General features: G+C 39.0%; 1 protein-coding gene across 1 annotated transcript in view; it reads right to left on the bottom strand.

Annotated features, from left to right (window-relative positions):
* Positions 1-3,438: 3,438 nt before the first annotated feature.
* The window catches only part of CCNT1 (cyclin T1), a 36,597-nt gene continuing 15,644 nt past the window's right edge, over positions 3,439-24,391 (bottom strand). Inside the window, exons 6-9 of the mRNA XM_024575915.3 lie at positions 24,119-24,164; positions 22,602-22,765; positions 22,378-22,448; positions 3,439-9,448 (exon numbers count right to left, since the gene is read on the bottom strand). Coding sequence (XP_024431683.1) covers positions 8,042-9,448; positions 22,378-22,448; positions 22,602-22,765; positions 24,119-24,164 — 1,688 coding nt within the window. The 3' untranslated portion in view covers positions 3,439-8,041. The remainder of the gene's footprint in view (positions 9,449-22,377; positions 22,449-22,601; positions 22,766-24,118; positions 24,165-24,391) is intronic.

The following is a 24,391-nucleotide window of genomic DNA, read 5'->3' as shown; positions in this document are numbered from 1 at the left end:
GCCCCGAGGGCAGGGTGCGGGGTTTGACTGTATTTCCTCTGCAGAGCGTGGCTGGTTTGCAGACTGCTGTTGGGCGTTCTGCGACCTTCGCCCGCAGCTTTTGCAGCACACCTACACCACAGGTTAAAAAAAAAATCAGACATTTGACACTGTTTATACAGGAAAAGGCCTTAGTTTTCTTTTGTGAGCAGTTCATTTACTGAAACATTTTCTTTTAACTGAGTGTGGAAATTACATACGTAAACATTTAATTTGCCAAACAATTTTAAGAGGTAAAGGATATTAATCTCCATTTTACAGGTAACTGAGAAAAAGAATGGGCTGACATGTAGTAAATGGGGGAAAGAGGCAAATTTGAACCCAGCCCTCATTCTTTTAAAGAGCACTGCACTGACAATAATGGAATACGAGTTGTGGTTTAGGCCCTGATTCTCTAAAATTCTCTACAGTTCCATGCTAAATAATGTAAATATATAGAAATAGCAAGCACGATCCCAGTTTTATCATCCTTTGAGAGGTTTCTTGGTTGTTAAAAGAATCTCTTTTTCATCTCTCGTAGAAATGAACACTTTTTCCCCAAAACCTTTTTGACTTTTTTTGCACTGCGATCTTCTCAAGCACCCTTATCTGTGGTTTCATTTAAGTAAGAGACTTCTCCACTATCGATGAGGTGAGCATAAAGAATTCACAACACTCAAGAGCCACAGTAAGTTTAGCCACAGGAAATGATTATAACAGTAGGCAAGTGGTGGGACAGGTGAAGTGCTGTTTCCAAAGATTAGAGTGGCCTTAGGAGGCCTTTTCCTGAAATTTACTCATTTAACAAATTATTTACTGAGCACGTAAGTGCCAGACACTAGAGATACAGAAAGAGCAAGAAAGATAACCCTGCTTTTTTGGAGTAAACATTCTAACAGCAGTTTGGAGTTGTGGACACAGTACAAACATAATAGCAACTATGATTTATATACATAAGCAAACACTCAATCCTCAGAGGGGTACAAAGATACTTGTTATAAATACCCTGACAGGGGTGTCCCACCCACAGGCTGCATGTGGCCCTGGATGGCTATGAATGCAGGCCAACAGAAAATCGTAAATTTACTTAAAACCTTTTTTTTTTTTTTGCTCATCAGTTTTCATGTTTGTGTATTTAATGTGTGGCCCAAGACAACTTTTCTTCCATTGTGGCCAAGAGATGCCAAAAGGTTGGACACCCCAAAACTAGCCAGAGGTAGTCACATTGCAGAAAATCTTGGAATCAGAATCTGCAATCCAATATGGTAATATCAAAAAGGAATATTAAAACTACTATGGGGAGCAATGTAAAGAGCCATCAAGAATGAGATAAGGATGCAACGAAGATTTTGTTAGAGGCTCTTCTGAAGGTCTTAGTTTTAAAAAAAGATCCTCTTGTGAACCCTAAAACAAACAAAACATTGCTATTTAGAACCACTTCATTCTAAGTTGGGAGGGACAAGGTATTATTAAAAGGTCAAGATGTTAGCAAATTCTTTGTGCTGTGTAGCAAAGTAGATGACCATTCTTAATCCACTGAACACTTCATTCGCTGTTAAATAGGTTAAAGTGGACCTGAGTGAGGGTGTTTGTAAATAGAGGTTGGGAAAGATGAATTCTGAAGGAAATACTGTTTGGAGTTTGGGGGACTAATTCTAGAAATTGTGTGTGTGTGTGTGTGTGTGAGAGAGAGAGAGAGAGAATAAATGAACTGTAGTCACCCTCATCTCAGTATGACAACTCCATCCTTCCCGCTGGTCAGACCAAACACTGGGTGTCATCCTTGACTTTTCTTCTAACCTTGTAACAGATCCTACTAGCTCCAACTTCAAGATACGTGTGTGTTACTTCTCTTTAGCACTCCCAACCGGGTCAAAGCCACTCTTACCTCTCACCTTAATTATTGTGAGCCTCTTTAACCTTGACTCTTATAATCCACTTTCAACACAGAAGCCCAAATGAACATTTTAAAACCTAAGCTAGAGCAAGCATGTCACTTCTCTGTGCAAAACTTTAAAATGGTGCCCTATTTCACTGTCTTTACAATGGCTGACGAGGCCCTACAGTATCTCTATAGCCTGTTCCTCCTGTAACTGCTTATCCTATTCCTCTCCCCTCCTCACTCATTTCCATACTAGCAACGCTGGTCTTCTTGCTATGGTTACCTCACAACCTTTTCACTTGTTTCCTGGAATGATCTTAGCCCAACTATTCCCATGGCTTGCTTTCTCACCTCTTTCAGGTCTTTGCTGAAATTTCATGAGGTCTTCCTCCCTAGCCATCTTGTTTCCAATTTCAACAACTCTACTTACCTGCACACACACACATAATCCCATCCCATCTTCCATGCTTTACATTCTCCAAAATACTCATTAGCTAACAATTTTACTTGTCTCCCTATAACTAGAATGTAGGTTCTACAACAGGATGCTTGTTTTGTTTACTACCACATTCCCATCAGTAATCAGTACATAGTACTTGGTAGTTATTATTTTCTTGTGAAGGAATAAATGAAAGCCAAGGAAGCGCCTGAAACTACTTTTCATAGAAGATGTATCTAGTATAGCAGGTCCTCAATTGACTTCTTTGCGTTCAACATCGTTTCATTGTAATGTTGAGGGAAAAAAAATCACTTCCCCACAGGGACCAATGTGTGTGGAGTTTGTGTGTTCTCCCAGTCTGCGTGGGTTTCCTCCAGGTACTGTTTCTTCTGACATCCCAAATGTAGCCAGTCTTGTCTTAATTGTCCCATCCTGGCACTGGCTGGCTAGCTCAGTTGGTTAGAGCATCATCCCAATATACCAAGGTTGAGGGTTCATTCCCCATCAGAGCAGACACAAGAATCAACCAATGCATGCTTAAGTGGAACAACAAATCAGTGTCTCTCTCTCAAAACCAAATTGTTTTTTAATTTGTATTTATTTTTAGAGGAGAAGGGAGGGAGAAAGAGAGGGAGAATATGTGCCTCCCACCAGGGACGCAGCCTGCAACCCAGGCACGTACCCTAGACTGGGAATCAAACCAGTGACCCTTTGATTCGCAGGCCAGCACTCAATCTACTGAGCCACACCAGCCAGGGCCATATTATGAATCATGTTGACAGTGCTCACTAGATAAGCAGTACATACTGCTATCATCTGTTTGAGCCATGTATTTTTTGTGTGCATGTAGCAATTACTCTTCCAGGTAGTCACACAGTATTAAATGAGGGTTTTTTTCCCCACTCTGACCACATCATATTTTATACTTTCAGGGTCACTGTAATAACTAAATCTTAGGTCTTCCTAATGGACTCAATTCCCACAGGATCTTGTGCTGTAAGAAGGTACATATTATCAAAACTAAAACAAAGCTATAATCATATCAAAATGACAGTTAAAGACTAATTTGAAGACTCAGTATGCAAAACCAATAATCAGGTAAGTTTTGTAATGAACATTTATTGATGGGGTGGATAAATACAGATTGAGAAACATACTTGACAGCAATATATCAAACTGATAGCCAGACTATAAAATGTATACAACATTCTTTTTTAAATTTAAAAAAGTTTTTGAATTTTTTACAAAGAGCCCTTACTGTAATGGTCACTTACAGCCTACCATTCACATAACAGCAGTAGAGATACCAGGGGTAGCATTCAGAACTGAGATGCCCAAGGAGGACAGAGGCAACAGCAGAGTAATATGCTGAGAAAAGACTCAAGAGCAATACAAAGAAATCAGACAAAAATATCACCACAAAATTGTACCTGAGTGACAGATTGGTAAAGTGTCTTGCTTTTTTTTTTTTTTCCTTCTTTTGCTCTTTGGTCTGATAAGAACGGATGATTTTAGGTGTGTGGAGTAAGATGGGGAAAAGGTCAGTTTCAAATCCAGAAACCTAGGTTAACATTAAGTTAGGCTGCTTCATTCTTTTCTTTGGGTGCTTAACCCAGCCAGCACCTCCATCTTGTAATCAATTCCAATGTGATCAGCCACTAATCAGATCCTCAGCTTTTCCGTGAAGACCTCCTGGTAATCTGATGGATACAAACTTGCTCTGGCTTCAATTAGCATGCTGTCAAGCATCCCTCTCCACACTCAACACAAGAGAAAACCCAAGAGTCTTTCTCTTCTTTTCATTCAACCATGGATACACACTCATAAAGGGGAAGAGTAGACACTGCTTTTTAGTAAACATTCTTTTTCTTTTCCTCCCTTTTCCAATGCCAAGTTCATATTAAAATCTTTAGAAACATTAAAATGGAAGGGTCTCCCACTAAAAAATAATTCTTATTCTAGACCATTCTATCAGCTAGGATTACAGTACCATGCTTGTTTCAAACTCACATCCAGAGGGATAAGATAAAATAAAACTTGACAGAATGATACCACATGAACACTTAACCCACCAGGAGCAAATTTTCTGTTAAAAGCTAGGTGTTAACAAGCAGCAACATGAGAAATTTGGGGAGGTATCAAAGTCACTGAAGGCCTAGTGGGATTGCAGAGGGCTTATTTCTCACCCTGTGAAGGGCTGCATAGACTGCTTCAATTCTCCCAAACCCAAGAATATCTTGAAGTTGTATTCCAAGTACAACTTCAAGATATTCTCACATCTCCCTTTTCCTAGTATTAGTTATCAAAATAACTCATCAACAAAAGAATAACTTTCTTTTTTTAAAGTAATATTTTCCCAAGTTCCCACAGTTCCCATGTTTCTGTGGGAAACACAGATATGTTTAAAATCCCACCGTACTGGGATAAGACCCCCTCTAATTGCCTTTGTCCAAGAAGCAAGGTATGAGGGGAATTTACGTAGCAGAGGCTTAAAGAAATCCAGCACTAATGTTACCATGATTTTATCTCTGTATCCTAATCCATTGCTGTTTCCAACTGGAGATTTTAAAATTTTCTATCAGCGCAGGTGAAGCCAATACTACAGAACTAAAAAAAGAATACATCAAATTAAAAACACTAAAATCATTAAAAAGAAAAAAAAGAAGCTGAGGGCCTCAGATATGGAAACACACTGATTCATGAGTGAAAAAACTAAACTAATTCCTATGTATTTTCTAAACCCCAAAAGCAAAACTGATACTTCAGAAGACCAATTCAGCTTTAGATTAATGCTTCATTAGAGTTCAGCTAAGAGCAACACAGGTATTGATTAAAAGCCCTAAGGACAGTCCACAGGTTTTTGCCAACATGAGATTCAAACACAGTTTACAATCAGATTTCCAGAACTTGAGGCTTCAGGCCCACTTATCACTACTTACCCTCAATAGTTTAGGTTAAGAGGAGGAGGGGAAAAACCACGTTTACTAGACTAACTTTGGATGTATAAACCCCATTTCTCACCTTTTGAAGGTGTGAGGATAAAGAAGACAGTTTAGAAACTACACAGCCCTTCGACTAAGTTTGTGCGAATTTGGACAATATACATGCTAGCTGACAGGCACACTGCCCCCCAGTGACAATGCAACAGCTTCATGCAGAGCCCGTAAGGTGGTTCAGAACATATACACAGATCTAAAAGCAGACATGGTAGGTATCTTAAAACAGTATCAGAAGGCATTAATATAGAAAAGTCTCTAAACTGATCTGTACCAGCAGTGGTCTAGTAGTGTGCACAGGTCGCACTGCACGGCATAAAGCAGCTCTTAGGCTCCAGGCCCTAGTAAGCACATTTTTCCCGTTCACTCCTGACAAAGTTCTAAGGAACTAACTACACTGCCGTGGAGCACTGCTAATGAAGCCAAGCAGATATGTATGTCTCTGTGGTGAGGGAGTGCATGTGAATAGAAAATACACGACGTTTGATATGAAAAATCAAAAGCTGGAAAGACATTTTCATAATCAAATCAGTGATCAATTCCACAAAAATACAGATGCAAACTACATAACCTTCTGGGAAGGTCAGGAAGGAAGGCAGACTCCACCAAACAAAACCTAAACGAATAGAAAGCCTATATTTAGTAAAAATATCACACACCTAATGATTAGCACAAGACAAACTATCAAGGAGAAAGAAGAAAATGTCATCTATAGAAGTGAAAGTGACATTCCAAGTAAAAATTATACTAGTTTATAGGTTGGCAGAGAGCTCATTTTATACATAGAGCAATGGCAGGCACTCTAGACAGTTCAAATATGCAAAGATGCTGGACACTAATTCACCTTCAATTAGGTTTACTATACAAATTCCTTCCTATATTAGGCCAGTGCATCATTAATTCCAACTGCTTCAGTGTTCTCCCCAAACTGTTCCTGACAAGCAGCAGCGCATATATAACTCCTACGTCCCTATGACCTCCGATAAAAATTTCAATTTGTCCAGAGAGAATATTTGGCGTGAAGTAAACGGCATTAAAAAAATACATTCAAACTGCATCATATTTCCACAGCAAAAATTGCCATGAAGACCAAAGAATATCGTATCAAATGATCTGTGGCTAGGTGGCATTCTCAGTTAGATAACTTGGTTTGCTAGAATTCTTCTAGCCCCTTAAAAGATTTCTGTTCTCAACAAAAATGTTCAGTCCTAAAATCTGGGATAATCAAGCACCCATAAGAAAAGACACCTGATCCATTTTTTAAAAGGATTCTTAGAAATCTGAAGAACCTCTGCCTATCATCTAAAGCCACCAAAAATGGACAATCCAACATAACAGAATATGTGGGCTAGGACTGCTCACTCCCATGGCATCAGTACTATTAAATTCATAAGCTCTGATCTCTGAAGACATGTAGGCTGCAAAAACTGATCTGCAGCTGTTTCTCTTTAACTATACAGATATAAAAAACAAGTCTCACATTTATAATATAAAATACATTGTCCCAAAAATTCCAAGTCACAATTTCATTGTTTTCAGGATCCTCTAGCTCCATGGCTTCTCCCAGAACTGTTCCCACATGTGGTCTGGACTTTCCCAATTATGATGTATAGCACACACCTCTTCCCATCAGAGACCCCGAGACCGCTCTCACTTGAACACTTCCCCAAGGCCCAACTTGAAAAAAGACACACCAAATACGTTACGGCAGAAACCAGCCTTGCTCTACAAACCTTCCTCGACTCCACCTTTATTCTGAATCAAAAGAGACAGAGGATAAAAAGGAAGTTTTCTAATGGAGTCCAAAAATCAGGCCATTGGCAGCACTTGCCCAAACTAGAATTTAGAAGGCTACCACTCGATTGCAACATAAAGAAAGGGGAAAATATCAAAATGAATACATGCCTCTTTCTTCATGTTCTAAAGGCCACACCATATTCTCACTAGTAGACTGTTGGGGAAGTGGAAATGATGAGGGACAGGGAGGGAAAGAAAAAACATGATATTTAAACACACACACTCAAAAACATACATACCCACACTTATACACACTTAAAGGTCTCAACACTTCAAGTGGCCAGGGACTATCTCAGAACTCATGGCCAAAAGCCTACCCTCCCATCCCCCCTACACACCCCTCCGCCCTCCAATCCCGCCCCCAGGACTCACTGCTGTGTATCCCATACACACAGCAAAATCCCTATCCCTTCCCCAATTATATAAAAAACTAAAGAGATAACTTACTTTCTTTAAATTACTTTTTTAAAGTCTCTTAAAAGATGTTGATGTTTAAATACTTCCCCTCTTCTGACCTACTGAACACCAAAAGGATCCACAACTGTTTGACATAACAAACCCTCCATGTTTTAGTCCTGGCAAGAAGAGGGAGGATATCAACTCTAAACAGCCTAACTAGGAGGTGGAGAGGCCAAGAATAGAGAAAGTATTCTTAATCTTTCACAGCTTCAACACATTCTCAGCTCTCTAATACCAGTAAAAACTATAAAACAGTTAAATTTCAGAGGCAGCAGGTACAATAACCAAGGCCCTCTACCATCCTCCCTCCTATGTCTCAATATTAATTTATTCCCTAGTCCAAGAAGGGAGACATATTTCATTAGGGAAGTAATTTTCTTAGTCCAGAATCAGTAGTTTAAAAAAAGTGTGTTTTTAAAGAAGTTTCTTTTCTCCTCTTCTTTTTCTTTTTTATTTAGGAAGGGGTGGAAGTGGTGGTGGAGGTTCTGAAGGTAGAGGTGGTGGTCGGGGTTTGTCTGTATTGCCAGATCTGGAGGACATTCCTCCACTAGCCCGTGGATTCAGGTATTCACCGTAAGAATGAACAAATTCAAATGGAGGGGGTGGAGTGGGCTGAACACCCTGGGCAATGAGAAGGGAGTGAAGCATATTCACAGTATCTTGATGGTCTATTGTCTGGGTTGTGTTGTGACCGTTGGCCCCAGTGGGGCCTTTATCCAGTTTCATATGAGGAACTCGAGTTTTACAGCTAGGCTGTGAATAATGAAGGCCACTTGTGTCTGAGCTATGCCCTGGCAACTGGGCCATTGTAGGAAGAGGAGGGAAGGAGAAATTTATGGAAGAGGATTTAGTACTTTTGGCAATCTTGGCTGGATGATCAAACACTGCCCCTCCAGTCTCTTCAGGGGGACCCCTTTTACGAGCAGAACTGGAAGAGGAGAAAGAACTAGACAAGTTATAGGTTTTGTGTGCTAAGGAGCTTGTCTGGCTACTGTGTTTTGGATCACCTGGCCGTTTGTTCCCAGTACCAGCTGGAAGCTGTGAGTGAGAGTGCTTGTGTGAGTGGTGATTATGATGATGATGATGATTAGATGGGTGAGTCTTGTGCTTTTCTTTGTGCTCTCGGCTCCTTGTGATACTGTCATCCACAGAATTGTGCTTGTCAGTTGCAGCGTGGACTTTAATGCGCATTTTTATCTCCTCTGGTTTTGAAGAGGCAGCTTTATCCCCACTTGCCACTGGAATTCTCATTTTGAGAGCTGTTTTGTCAGGCTTTTCCAGAAAAGGCCGCTCAGAATTTTCTGAGCCCTCTATGGGCATTTTCAGAATGACTGAAGAATGGCTATCATGTTGAGACAGAAGATTCTGGGCAGCATATGCATACTGTGACTTCACATTGGCCTCCATGTTCTCCAGTTGCCTCTTCTGGGCAGCCAACTCTTCTGCATGCTTTGCGCGGTATTCTTTCAGTGATACTTTAGCTGATGGCGCACTCTTACTATTCTGCTTCTGGGAAATAAATGCATTTGAACTATCCTGTTGCAAGGAATGATCAACTCCTATAAGTGCTACATTCTCACTAGTCCGATGAGCCTGGGCAGATTCTAGTTTAAAAGGTTGGGAGGACAGCCAACGCTCGCCCTGCAACATCTCCACACTGCTTATGTTGCTGGATGACTCTTCAGTGGCTGGAACGGAAGGCACTGCACTTGTGGTAGAAGTTGTTGACATGCTCATTAAACCTGCAATAGTTTTGTCTGAAGAGCTTTGGGAAATCATATTGAGGATTGTCTGCTCCGATGTGTTTGCATCTGCTCCTCGGTCATCTGCTTTTGTTTTCCTGGCAGCTTGGTATGCCTAAAATGAAGCAAATGATATCTCTTCACTTCAGGTAACTTATTATACAGGAAAAAAACACTGAAATGAGTCGACTTTGCTTGCTGTGACATTGCAGTTTTTCACAGTGCATAAGTGGGAGGCTACTCTAACATAACTGATAATTATTACCATCAGGAGGCATAAGATCTTAAAAACCTTCAATCAAGAGTCAGGCAAACAGGATCTCAAAGGGCTATCTGCATCACCATGTTCACTGCAGCAGTATTCACCATAACCAGGATATAAAAGCAATCCAAATGTCCATCTATGGATGAATAGGTAAAATGTGGTGTCTATGTATATATGTAGACACACAGTAAACTATTACTTAGCATTAGAAAAAAGGAGAAAGATTCTAGGAGGATGGCAGCGTAGGAAGCTCTAGGAATCTGTCTCCCCACCTAAACAACTGCACTGGCAGAATCCGTCTGATGCTAACTATATTTCACTTTGAAATTCTAGAGTCTGTTGAAATTCTTGCAACTTCCAGGGTAAGCCTTGAACAGAGAAATGGGGTTAATTTCATTTCTCAGCACAGTAGAAACTATCTATCACCCACTGTCAGCCATATAGCAAGCAGCAGTGCACCTATTTCTGGAATAGCTTGCACACAACCTTGGGAAGCCAGGGGGAGTAAAAATTACTCTTTCCTCCAAATATCAGAAATTTGTGTGATGATCACTGATTGCTTCTTCTGATCACAGAGGTACACAGCAAAGGCAGGCAGCCATTGTTGTTGCCACCTCCCTCCCCCTCTGGCTGAAGCAACTGCAGGGGATTTAAAAGACTAACACCCTTCCTCCCCATCACTTTTTTGGTTTTTTCCCCTTTGGGGAGCCACACATTAAGGAGAAGCACATTCAAAAACAACTCCATATACAGGAAAATTAGGAAATGACTGTACATGTCCTAGGGAAAGGCTCAGAAAAGACCTTAGGTTATACTCCAGGCTGATCCTCAGCAGAAAAATACCCGACAAAATCAAGCTCTCCTCCCCAAAGAATGCACAAAACAGTCAGAAAAGCAGCAAACCATGGGGGAGAAAAATTTGACTTCCAGAGTTACCACATCATTAAATTCAAATGTCCAGTGTTCAACAACAACAACAGAAATCACAAAGATTATTTAAAAATAGGAAAGTATGGCTCACTCAAAGGAAAAATTTAATCAAAAGAAACTGTCTCTGAAAAACACCTGATGGCAAATCTACTAGACAAGGATTTTGAAATAACTCACTTAAAGATACTCAAGGATCTTAAGGAAGATGAGGAGAAAGTCAAGAAAATTACTTGTGAACAAAATGTAAATATCACTTATCAATAAAGAGAAAACAAAAAGAAATGCTGGAGCTGAAAGTACAATAACTAAAATGAAAAATAAACTAAAGTATTCAAAGGCAGGTTTGAGTAGGCCGAAGAAAGAATCAGCAAACATGAAGATAAAGCAATGCAAACTATTGAATCTAAGGGGACAGAGAAAAAATTTGAAGCAAGTGAACAGAGCATAAAGGACCTGTGATAACACCATCAACAGGACCAACATATGCATTGTGGGAGTTTCAGAAGAAGAGAAAGGGGCACAGGAAATATTTGAAGAAATAATGGTTGAAAACTTCCCAAATTTGATGAAAGATACGAACATAAATATTCAAGAAATTTAACAAACTCCAACTAAAAAATTAGAGAGACTCACACCAAAACACATTAAAATCAAACTTTCAAAAGCCAAAGACAATGAATCCTGAAAGCAGCAAGAGAAGCAAATCATCCCATACAGAATCACAAGCTAAGAGCACATGTTTTCTCATCAGATTCTTTGGATGCCAGAGAGAGAGGGCTAATACAGTCCAAGTGCTAAAAAGAAAAAAACTGTCAAACAAGAATCTAGCAAAAATATCCTTCAAAAAAGCTAGGGAGAAATTAAGGCATTTCCAGATAAACAAAGCCAAGGGAGTCTGTGACCACTAGACTGGCCATACACGAAATGCAGATGGGAGTACTCCAAGGTGAAATGAAAGGAGACCAGACAGGAACTTGAAGCCACACAAGGGAAAAAGGATCAAATAAAGACGAAAAACATGGGCAAATATAAAAGCTAATGCTATTTTAACAACGGTTTGTAACTGCACCTTTTGTTTTCTACATGATTTAAGAGATTAACAAATTTTGCCCCGGCTGGTGTAGCTCAGTGGATTGAGCACCAGCCTGCAAACAAAAGGGTTGCCAGTTCGATTCCCAGTCAGGGCACATGCCTGGGTTGCAGGCCAGATCCCCAGTACAGGGCGTGTGGAAGGCAACCACACATTGATGTTTCTCTCCCTCTCTTTCTCCTTCCCTTCCCCTCTCTCTAAAAATAAGTAAATAAAATACAATAAATTTTTTAAAAAGATTAACAAATTTTAAGTAAAAAAACCCAATTATTAGTATAAAACCTAGTATTACTGTAACTTTGGTTTACTGTAACTTCAAATCTTATTTCCTATACACTATAAAAATCTAACATTTTAAAGAATTTTAAAGATTTTAAAGAATTATCAGTTTATGTTTTGGGGTACACAATGTATAAAGATATACTGTACTTTGTCATGTATAATGCGCATTTTTTGCCCAAATTTTAAAGGGAAATATAAGAGCATGCATTACACATGGGTAGTACTAATTTCCCTGTATAATGCGAATTATATGTGGTAATTTTGTCACATCGAGAACTGAAAGGGGTAGGAAGATGGGTGTAAAGGAGTTTGTATGTTATCGAAGTTAAACTGGTATAAACTCAAATTAGATAGTTGTAAATTTAGGATGTTAAATGTAGGAACCACAAAAAAAGAGCTGCAGAATACACAAAAAAGAAAGTAACACAATTTTAAATTTAACTATAAAAAAATCAACTAAACACAGGACAGTACTGCAGACTATGAGGGACAAAAAAGCTATAAGGCATACAAAAACCAAACAGCATAATGACGACAGAAGTCCCTCCTTATCTATAATTACTTTAAACGCAACTGGATTAAATTCTTAATGAAAAGACAGAGATTAGTAGAATGAATTAAAAACATATGATCCACCTATATGATATTCAAAAGCACTAGGATCCAAAGACCCAAACAGGATGAAAGTAAAAGGTTAAAACAGACATACCTGGCCTTCCGGTCAAGGTGGCAACATAGGTAAACACGGCTCACCTATGCACACGACCACATCAAAATTACAACCAAATCATAGAACAACCATCACTCAGAACCATCAGAAATCAAGTTGAATGGAGGTCTGACAACTACAGAATTAAAGAAACGACATCCATCCAGACTGGTATGAGGGGCAGAGATGTACAACTGGCTGGTTCCACATTCACATGTGGTGGATAAAAATTCGGGAGGGACATCTTAGGAGCAAGGAGTCCCAGTCCCACACCAGGCCCCCCAGAGAAGGGTTCCAGTGCCACAACTTCTGGCTGCAAAAACCAGCAGGGATTGAAATGGTGGAAGAAACTTCTGGAATCCCAAGAAGTTTCTCTTAAAGAACCCACACATGGATTTACTCAGACTCACTCCCTCTGAGCTCCAGCACCAATGTAGCAGCTTGAGAGGCACCAGTAACAAACAGGGAGGAACTGAAGTGTCTGCCAACAAGGCAAGAGCAGGGAGACAGCTTTCTCCCACACAGAAAGGCAGGCACAGGCCATTGTCCCTTTTCTGAACCCTCTCTGAAAAGAGCCACAGAGCTGGCAAGTGGGTGCCATATCTGAGACTCTTATCAACCTGGCTAACAATGTTTGTTCCATCCTGGAGATCCCTTGGAGACTCTGCCCTACCCAACTTATGGACCCACCCAAGCTGTTAACAGACTCTTCCATAGGAATGGCTGGTCTTGGCTCATGCTTCACAATCTCCTACATACTCTCAAACAAGCAACAGCTGACCTCAGTGAGCCCCCAGCCGTAGTACCTCTTGCTAAGTGGCCCCAGGCCCGGTACTAGGAGCAGCCAGCCTAGATGCACAGCTTGATTTTGCCTGGGAATCTCTAAGCCCAACACAAGCAGCAGACATCTTACACTGCTTTCTAGCCCAGGCAGGGTGGCTCTGGGCAGAACACAGGCAGGCAGAATACAAGGTCTGAACTTGGTCTACACCACCCCAGAAACCCCAGAGCCTGCACACCCAGTGGATAGCTACAGACCACGTTGGAGCACCACCACCGTGCTCCTGAACAGCTGATCCTCCACAGACAGCAAAGGTTGGTGGTCAGTAGTCATAGCCAGTACTTGCAGCTGACTGGCCTGGGTAAATCCCTCCCACTAACCTGCCAACAGCAATCAATGCTCAACTACCAGAGGAGGGTGTACTCAGCCCACATGGAGGGTACACCTCAAGTACCCAGCTTGGGTGACAGAAGAGGCTGTACCAGTGGACCCTACAATATACCTACTACCTTAGGCCACGCTACTGAGAGAGGGAGTCATAGCAGCTCTATTTAGTACACAGCAACAAACACAAGGAGGCTGCCAAAATGAGGAGACAAAGAAACACTGCCCAAATGGAAGAACAGATCAAAACTCCAGAAAAAAGAACTAAACAAAAGGGAGATAAGCAATCTATCAGATGCAGAGTTCAAAACACTGGTTATAAGGATGCTCAAGGAACTTAGTGAGGACCTCAATAGTATAAAAAAAAACAGTCAGAAATGAAAGATACGTTATTGAACTAAAGAACAACTTACAGGGAAACAACAGATGAAACTGATAATCAAATCAATGATTTGGAATATAAGGAAGCAAAAAAAATAACCAATCAGAACAACATGAAGAAAAAAGAATCCAAAAAAACCTGAGAATAGCCCTGGCTGGTGAGGCTCAGTGAGTTGAGTGCAGCCTGTGAACCAAAAAGTCACCAGTTCAATTCCCAGTCAGGGCATATGCCTGGGTCGCAGGCCTAATCTCTGGTTGGAGGTATGCAAGAGGCAACCAATCAATGTCCCTTTCCCTCTCTGTCTCCCTCCCTTTCCCTCCCTCTAATAAATTTTTAAAAATCTTTAAAAACAAAAAACAAGATAGTGTAAGCAGCCTCTGGGACAACTTCAAGCATTCCAAAATTTGCATCACGGGGGTGCCAGAAGGAGAAGGGAAAAAGCAAGAAACTGGAAATCTATTTGAAAAAATAATGAAAACAAATTTCCCTAATTTGCTGAAGGAAATAGACATGCAAGTCCAAAAAGCACAGGGTCCCAACAAGATGGATGCAAAGAGACCTACTCCAAGACACATCATATTAAAATGCCAAAGGTTAGGGATAAAGAGAGAATCTTAAAAGCAACAAGAGAAAAGCAGTTATTTACCTACAAAGGAGTTCCCGTAACACTGTTTGCTGATTTCTCAAAAGAAACTTTGCAGACTAGAAAGAATTGGCAAGAAGTATTCAAAGTCATGAAAAGCAGGGACCTATAACCAATATTGGTCTATCCAAGCAAAGGTATCAACCAGAATGGAAGGGTAGGTAAAGGGCTTCCTGGACAAGAAAAAAAACTAAAGTAGTTCAAAATCATCAAGCCATTATTATATGAAATATTAAAGGGACTTATTTAAGAAAAAGATCAAAACAATAAGAGCTTCTGGGGACTTCCGGCCAAGATGAAGGCATAGGTAGATACACTCTGCCTCCTCGCACAACCAAAAGGACAAAATTTTAAAAAATAATAATAAACAGAACTGCCAGAAAATCAAACTGTATGGAAGTCTGACAACCAAGGAGTTAAAGAAGAAACATTCACCCAGACCAGTAAAAGGGGCGGAGATAGGCAGCCAGGGCAGAGAGGACTCACGGCAAGATGGCAGCTGAAAGAGCGGGTGGTCCCATATTTGTGTGCAGATAAACTGGGAGGAACAACTGGGGAGCAAGAAAGACGGCACAACCCAGGGTTCCAGCACTGGGAAATAAAGCCTCAAAACCTCTGACTGAAAAAACTTGCTGGGGTTGAGAAACTCCCAGACTCACAAGGAGAGTTTGTTGAAGAGACCCACAAGGTCCTAGAACATACACAAAACCATCCCCTTGAGAATCAACACCAGAAGGGCCCAATTTGCTTGTGGGTAGCAGAGGAAGGGACTGACAGCCAACTGAGAACCAAGCAAGAGGCACTGTTCCATCTCGGACCCTCCCCCACATACGGCACCACAATGCAGTGACATGGGTTGCCCAGATCGTGCAAACACCTAAGGCCCCGCCCCTTACTAAATAACAGGCGTGGAGACAAAAAAAATATGGCCCAAATGAAAGAACAGATCAAAACTCCAGAAAAAATACAACTAAGTAATGAAGAGATAGCCAACCTATCAGACGCACAGTTCAAAACACTGGTAATGATGATGCTCATAGAAATAATTGAGTGTGGCCACAAAATAGAGGAAAAAGTGAAGGCTATGAAAAGTGAAATAAAGGAAAATGTACAGGGAACCAACAGTGAAGGGAAAAAACTAGAACTCAAATCAACAGTTTGGCCCAGAAGGAAGAAATAAACATTCAACTAAAACAAAATGAAGAAAGAAGAATTCAAAAAAAAAGAGAGGCTTGTGAACCTCCAGAACAACTTTAAATGTTCCAACATCCGAATCATAGGGGTGTCAGAAGGAGAAAAGGAAGAGCAAAAAATTGAAAACTTTTTTGAACAAATAATGAAGGAGAACTTCCCTAATCTGGCAAAGGAAACAGACTTCCAGGAAGTCCAGGAAGCTCAGAGAGTCCCAAAGAAGTTGGACCCAAGGAAGCACACACCAAGGCATATCATAATTACATTACCAAGATTAAGGAGGAGAGAATCTTAAAAGCAGCAAGATAAAAGGAGACAGCTACCTACCAAGGATTTCCCCTAAGACTATCAGCTGATTTCTCAAAAGAAACCTTGCAGGCAAGAAGAGGCTGGAAAGTATTCGAAGTCAAGAAAGGCAAGGACCCACATCCAAGATTACTCTATCCAGCAAAGCCATCACTTAGAATGGAAGGACAGATAAAGTGCTTCCTAGATAAGGTCAAGTTAAAGTTCATCATCGTCAAGTCCTTATTATATGAAATGTTAAAGGGATTTATCTGAGAAAAAGAAAATCAAAAATACAAACAGTAAAATGACAACAAACTCACAACTATCAACAACCAAACCTACAAAAAAAAAAACAGAAACAAAACTGAACTAAGCAAACAACTAGAAAAGGAACAGATGCACAGAAATAGAGATCACATGGAGGGTTATCAGCGGGGAGCGGGAGGGAGGAGAATGGGTGACAAGGTACAGGGAATAAGAAGCATAAATGGTAAGTACAAAATAGATGGGGAAAGGTTAAGAATAGTATGGGAAATGGAGAAGCCAAAGAACTTATATGTATGACCCACGGACATGAACTAAGGTTGGGGAATAATGGTGGGAGAGGTGTACAGGGCAGAGGGGAATAAAGGGGAGAAAAAATGGAACAACTGTAATAGCATAATCAGTAAAATATATTTTTAGAAAATTATGAACAATAAAATGGCAAAAACACATACCTATCAACATTGGAATCTAAAAAACAAACTAAGCAAACAAGAGGGAGAACCATGGATACGGAGATCATTTTTATGGTTGCCAGAAGGAAGGGGCACATGGGGGAATGTGTGAAGAGATCAGGGAATTAAGACATACAAACAGGTAGTTACAGAATAGCAATGGGGATGATAAGTATGGTAAAGGAAATAGAGTAGCCACAGACATGAACAATGGTGTGGGGATTGCCTAAGGGAGTAAGGGAGTGCTTTGTGAAGGGGTCAAAGAAGGAAAGGGGACAACTGTAATAGCATAAGCAATATAATGTAATTAAAAACAACAATAACAACAAAAAAACAAGATATACCATGTAAAACAATAAACAAAAAGAGAGCAGCGTGGCTATAGTGCTATCAGACAAAATAGACTTTAAATTAAAAAAGGTTTCAAGAACCCTAGCTGGTGTGGCTCAGTGGATTGAGCACCGGCCTGCAAACAAAAGAGTCAGCCAGTTTGATTCCCAGTCAGGGCACATGCCTGGGCTGCAGGCCAGGTCCCTAGTAGGGGGGGCATGAGAGTCAACCGCACACTGATGTTTCTTTCCCTCTTTCTCTCTCCCTTGCCCTCTGTCTAAAAATAAATAAAATATTTTTTTAAAAAAAGGTTTCAAGAGACAAAGAATGACATCCTATACATTTTTTTAAGGCTCCATACAGCAATAAGCTATAACAATTATAAATATTTACAAACCTAATGACAGGCCAGGAAAATACATAAAGCAAAACCTGACAAAATTGAAGGGAGAAATAGACAGTAATAGCTGGAGACTTCAACTCCCCACTCACAATGGATAGAACAACCAGCCAGAAGATAGGGAATAGAGGATTTAACAAAGAAACCACTTAGATCTAACAAACAGATACAGAACACTCTACCCCAAACAGTAGCATATACATACATTCTCCTCAAGTGTATTTGGAAGATTTTCTATGATAGACTATGTTAAGCCACAAAGTCACCATAGATTCTAAAACATTAATTTCATACAAAGTATCTTTTCTGACCCCAACAGGATAAAGTTAGAAATCAGTAACAGCAGGAAAATTGACAAAGTTTTAGAAATTAAACAATACACTTTTAAACAACCAATATATCATAGGAGAAATGAAAATAATAATTACAAAATACTTAGAAACAAGTCAAAACAAAAGCACATATCAAAACTTATGGGATACAGCAAAAGCAGTGCTAAGGCAGAAATTTATAGTTAGAAACACTTAAAAAAAAAAAAAAAAGATACCAAAACCAGACAAAGACAGTACAAAAAATTAAAAAATTACAGATGAATATCCCTTATGAACATAGATGCAAAAATTCTCAATAAAATATTAGCAAACTGAATTCAACAATACATTTAAAGGATCAGAGACCATTATCAAGTGGAATTTACTCCAGGGATCCAAGCCATGGATCAGTATCTGCAAATCAATCAACATAATATATGTTACCAAAGCAACAAATAAAAATTGTATGATTGTAGCTCAGTGGATTGAGTGCAGGCTGAGAACCAAAGGGTCGCTGGTTCGATTCCCAGTCAGGGTACATGCCTGGGTTGCGGGCCAGGTCCCCATGGGGGGCCACATGAGAGGCATCCACACACTGATATTTCTCTCCCTCTCTTTCTCCCCCCCCTTCCCCTCTCTCAAAAAATAAATAAATAAAATTCTAAAAAAAAAAAAAAAATCTTTACCACTTCCACTTCACATCCTATAGCAAAAAATAAAATAACCAGTGTTGGTAAAGATGTGAAACAATTGCCCTGGCTGGTGTAGCTCAGAGGACTGAGCTAGGGCCTACGAACCAAGGGTCACTGACCAAGAGTTGCTGGTTCAATTCCCAGTAAGGGCACATGCCTGGGTTGTGGGCCAGGTCCCCAGTAGGAGGCACGTGAGAGGCAACCACACATTGATGTTTCCCTCTCTCCTTCCCTTCCTCTCTCTCTAAAAATAAATAAATAAAAATATTTTTTAAAAAATTATATGTTCATCTCAATAGAAGCAGAAAGGATTTGACAAAATACAACATCCATTTATGATAAAAACTTTCAACAAAGTGGGACTAGAGAGAATATCTCAGTATAATAAAGAGATATATGACAAACCCACAGCTAACATCATACTCAATGGTGAAAGGCTAAAAGCTTTTCCCCTAAGATCAGAAACAAGACATGGATGACTGTTCTTGTCACTTTTATTCAACATAGTATTGGAAGTCTTTGTTACAGTAATCGGACAAAAAAAAGAGAATGCAACCAAACTGAAAAGAAGCAAAATTGTCACTGTTACATATGATATGATACTATATAAAAAAAATACCCTAAAGAGTCTACCAAAAACAAACAAAAATCTATTAGACTAATAAAAGGTGCAGGATAAAAAATTAATATACAGAAACCAGTGATACGTCTATCCACTAATAACAAATTATCAGGAAAAAAGATTAAGAATACAATCCCATTTACAAAGACCTGCTGTACTCTGAAAACTCTAAGACATTAATAAAAGAAATTGAAGATGGCACAAATAAGTAAAAGGACATACCACGCTCACAAACTGGAAGAATTAATGTTTTTTAGATGTTCATACTGCCCTCATACTACCCAAAGCAATCTACAGATTCAGTGCAATCCCTATCAAAATACCAAAGGTATTCCTCACAGAATTAGGACAAATAACCCTAAAATTTACATAAAATCACAAAAGACTCCGAATTAGTCAAAGCAATCTTGAGAAAGAACAAAGTTGGAGGTATTACAATCCCTGATTTCAAGGTATACTACCAAAGTTATATAATCAAAACAGTACGGTACTGGCACAAAAACAGACACACAGTTCAATGAAATAGCATAGGAAGTCCAGAAATTAACACACACTCACATGGTTAATTAATCTATGACAAATGAGGCAGGAATATACAATGAGGAAAAGATGGTCTCTTCAATAAATGGTGCTGGGGAAACTGGACAGATACGTGAAAAAAAAAAAAAAGAAACTATGACTTTCTTATAGCATATACAAAAATATTTAAATGTAAGACCTGAAAACATAAAATTCCTAGAATATAGGCATTAGATGCTTTGGCATCAGTCTTAGCGATATTTTTTTGGTATGTCTCCTCAGGTAAGGGCAACAAAAGCAAAAATGAACAAATGTAACTACATCAAACTAAGAAGCTTTTACCCAAGGAGGAAACCATTAACAAAATGAAAAGACAACCTACTGAATGGGAAAAGATACTTACAAATCACATATTCGGTAAGAGTTTAATATCCAAATCATAGTAACTCATACAACTGAACATCAAAAAAAAACCCCACGCACAATCCAATTTGAAAAATGTACAGAGGATTTGAATAGACATTTCTATAAAGGTATGCATGTGGCCAAAAGATATATGAAAAGACGCTCCATATCACTAACTACCAGGGAAATGCAAATCAATACCATAAGATATCACCTCACACCTGTCAGAATGGCTACAATCAAAAAGTCAACAAAAAACAAGTATCGGCAAAGATGTGAGAAAAGGGAATCCTCCTGCACTGTTGGTGGGAGTGTAAATTGGTGCAACCACTATGAAAAACAGTATAGAGGTTCCTCAAAAATTTTAAAATAGAACTACCATATGATCCATCACTTCTGGGTGTATACCCAAAAGAATCAAAAGCAGGGCCTTAAAGAGGTATTTGTACAACCATGTTCATAGCAGCATTTATTCACAACAGCTAAAACTTGGAAGAAACCCAAGTGGTCTTTGATGGAAAAATGGACAAACAAAATGTGCTATATACATACATATTGCACAATGGAATATTATTCAGCTTTTAAGGAACAAAATTATACAATATGTTACAATGTATATGAAACTTAAGGACACTGTGCTAACTGATATAAGCCAGTCACTAAAACACAAATACTGTATGATTTTCCTTATATGAGGTACTTAACAGTAGTCAAAATCATAAACACAGAAAGTGTAATAGTCATTACCAGGGGCTGGGGTCAGAGGAAATGGGGAGTAATTTGTTTAATGGGAATAGAGTGTCAGCTTTACAAGATGAAAAGACTTATGAGGATAGATGATAATGGTGGTTGCATAACAATACGAATGTATTTAATATCAGTGAACTGTGTATTTAAAAATGGTTAAGATGGTAAATTTTATCTTATTTTCATTTTTACACAATACAAAAGGAAGGAAATACTGCCATTTGCAACAACATAGATGAAGCTGCAGCCTTTGGCTAAGTGAAATAAGCCAGACACAGAAAGACACATACTGCATGATCTTACTTATTGAGCAATCTAGAATAGTCAAACTCAGAGAGGCAGAATAGAATAGTGGTTGCTAGGGTCTGGGGCAACAAGGATATATTAGTCAAAGGGTATAAAGTTTCAGTTACATAAGATGAGTAAATCCTAGACATCTACTACACAGTGTAGTGTCTATAGTTAATAATACAGTAATGTATACTTAATCGCTTCTTGGCCTTTTGGGTAAGATCGTGTAGTATTGGACACTTAAAATTTACTTAAGTCTTCTATCACCAAAAAAGGGTCACAGCAATCTATACCAATGCTACAAGGCAATTCAAAAAATAAGATGCATATCTAAAATTCACTCCTGAACATCTATGCTTTATGAATGCTTGTGATTGCATTTAGTCCAAAAGCAAATTCTAGAAATTTTAGTGAGGTTTTATACAAAATTAAAAGATGACCTATGTGCTCAAGTTTCCACTCAACCTTAGGCAAACTCATTTTCCACAACTCATTCAACTCAGAAAAAAATTAAGCTTATCAGTCTGGATTTCTGAGAAATGCAGAAAATGTTTTTAAACAAACTCTGACATTGGGGAAAAAAAAAAAAGAGGAATGATTTCATTATTCATAAGACTTTGAAAAATATTTGAAAAACAATTTAGACCTCAATCTATATAAACAAAATTCTAAAATCCATTTCAAAAGTAGGTAATGTCAAAGACAAAATTATGGCATCAGCTCTAACCTTGTAACTCTATATCTTTCCTCTACCAGAAGCCAACACTCTATGACTCAAAGAAGCCACATTTTTTCCCTAAGGGCCTCCACAGAACATACCGAACCAACACTGCTGACCAAATGACCATATCACAAGAGTTGCAAAACACAAAACAAATTCTGCTACCACCTACAGCCACTGACTCTCGACCAGTACTCAAGACACGAAGTTGAAGTCATGAACATTGCATAACCACAAGAAGGGAAATTCCAAACCTAGGGTACCTATCCAGTTCTGATTTATTCACTGGTGTAGTCAAAAAAGAAAATGGTTTGTTCATAAGCTGAGAACAATAATTCTTACCCTCCAATTCCGAATTCGTTTGAGCCTGTTGGGGGTTTTCTCCAGAATCTGTAGAAATTCATGTGTCAGTTCTACAAATGAAATAGGACATTTAAGAAAAACTTACAAAGAGGCAAGAGTAATGAAACAAGAATAACCTCAACTATTTTCATCTGAATGAAGTCACCTTCGGCTAGATAGTGACAGATCAAGTGCTTTTCAAGGACCCTTACTCTAAAACTTACCATCTAAAAGTTCCAAGGTCACAGTGGCGTCAACATACTCCCACCAGTGCTTCCCATCAGTTGAGACTGGGATCTCCCAGTTGGACCACTTGCAAGCCAGATGAATGCAGACACAGGCCACTACGGGAGGTGTGTACTGCAGGCTAAATGTGGTCAAATGCAGGCTGACATCAGAGGAAAGGAAACAAGAGAGTATCATGAGCTCTCAATTCTGAACCCAAAGTTAAAACTCTCCATTATTTAAAAAAGAAAAAAAAAAAAAGAGTAAAAAAACACTGGCAAGCTAGAAGGGTAAGAAATAGCCAGTGCTCTGATCCAGCACTAAACATTACTTTCTATTAACCCATCTGCTCAGTTAACATTTATAAATTTGCTGACTACACATCATTCAATCCATATAACTGACAGACAAAAAAACAAAAAATTAAAAATTAAAACAAACTGGGTACTCAGTTTTTTAAAACAAGGATCAATTATTCTGAGACTAAGCTCAGAACTTAAGGAAAATGATAAAATTTTTGATATGTATAATCCCTGAATCAAATACTTAAGGGAAAATACCATAAAAATTATCTTGTCTCTTGTCAATCATAGGTCTGGGCTACTGAAATAATAGACAACTGCTCTCAAGTGTGAATATGCTTGATTGATGGTTTATTTTAAAATTTCTCCTATCAGTCTATTAAAAGGAACTTTTTAGCCCTGAGAGTCATTAGGAATATCTTTGGTTTCCAAGAACAACCAATAGATTGTAAATGAGAATGAGCAAATCACTTTGTAATACAAGTTACGTATTAATTTGTTCTTTAAAAAGGAAAGAAGAAAAAGTATTACAACTCTTTACACATATACATGTCCATTTATCTGAGAGTATGGGAAGAACAAGGAGTCTTTTAAAATATCCTAAATATTGCCCTCACTGGTGTGGCTCAGTGGACTGAGTGCCCGCCTGTGAACCGAAAGGTGGCTGGCTCAATTCCCAGTCAGGGCACATGCCTGGGTTGCAGGCTAGGTACCCAGCTGGGGGCATGTGAGAGGCAACTGATCATCACACATCAATGTTTCCCTCCCTTTCCTTCTCCCTCCCTTCCCCTCTCTCTAAAAATAAATAAATAAAGTATTTAAAAATATCCCACATATTGCAGAATTCTCCAAATCAGGTTTTCAGTCACTGTCAATGAATTCCAAGTTTACCAACTTTCAGAACCATGCTTTTGGATATTTTAAAGCTAAGTAACATGCAGAATTAAGTAGGTTGTCAGTCAACAGTAAATGATTCCATCACCTTAACAAAAAAGCACCATGGAAATTTAAGGCACAACATGAAAACTGCATAAAAGTCAACATTTACCATAGAATTATCTGTAACATACTGTATCAAAGATCCGTGCCTGGGTTTTTGAGTTCTAGTTTACTAAAAGCCAGACATCTTTCCATATGCCCCTCAAAAAGTGACAATCCCAACCCAAGTAAAATCCTATCCCAAAAATATAAAGGAAAAATATTAAAATATAAACCTGTTGGTTGCCATGAAGTAAGAAGTCTGTGCTAAGTCCTTGCTTGCTGGAGAAAAAAAGGTGAAGGAGAAGGAAAACTTATTAATTCCATTTATTCTCAACAATAAATTAATAAGCATTTAATATTTGCAAGGTAGAGAATATAGTGGTAAATGAGGCTGGCATGGTCCCTGACCATCTGAAGTTTACATTCTACCAAAGAAATATAAGCAATTTTTAATAAGTGGATTGCTTACAGACCTAGGGACTCAAGCTTTATCCTGTGTACCGAGT

The sequence above is a fragment of the Desmodus rotundus genome, chromosome 3 (assembly GCF_022682495.2).
Source record: "Desmodus rotundus isolate HL8 chromosome 3, HLdesRot8A.1, whole genome shotgun sequence".
Classification (NCBI taxonomy): Eukaryota; Metazoa; Chordata; class Mammalia; order Chiroptera; family Phyllostomidae; genus Desmodus; species Desmodus rotundus.
Note: the sequence above shows the minus strand (reverse complement) of the source record. Positions and strands in the feature narration are given on the sequence as shown.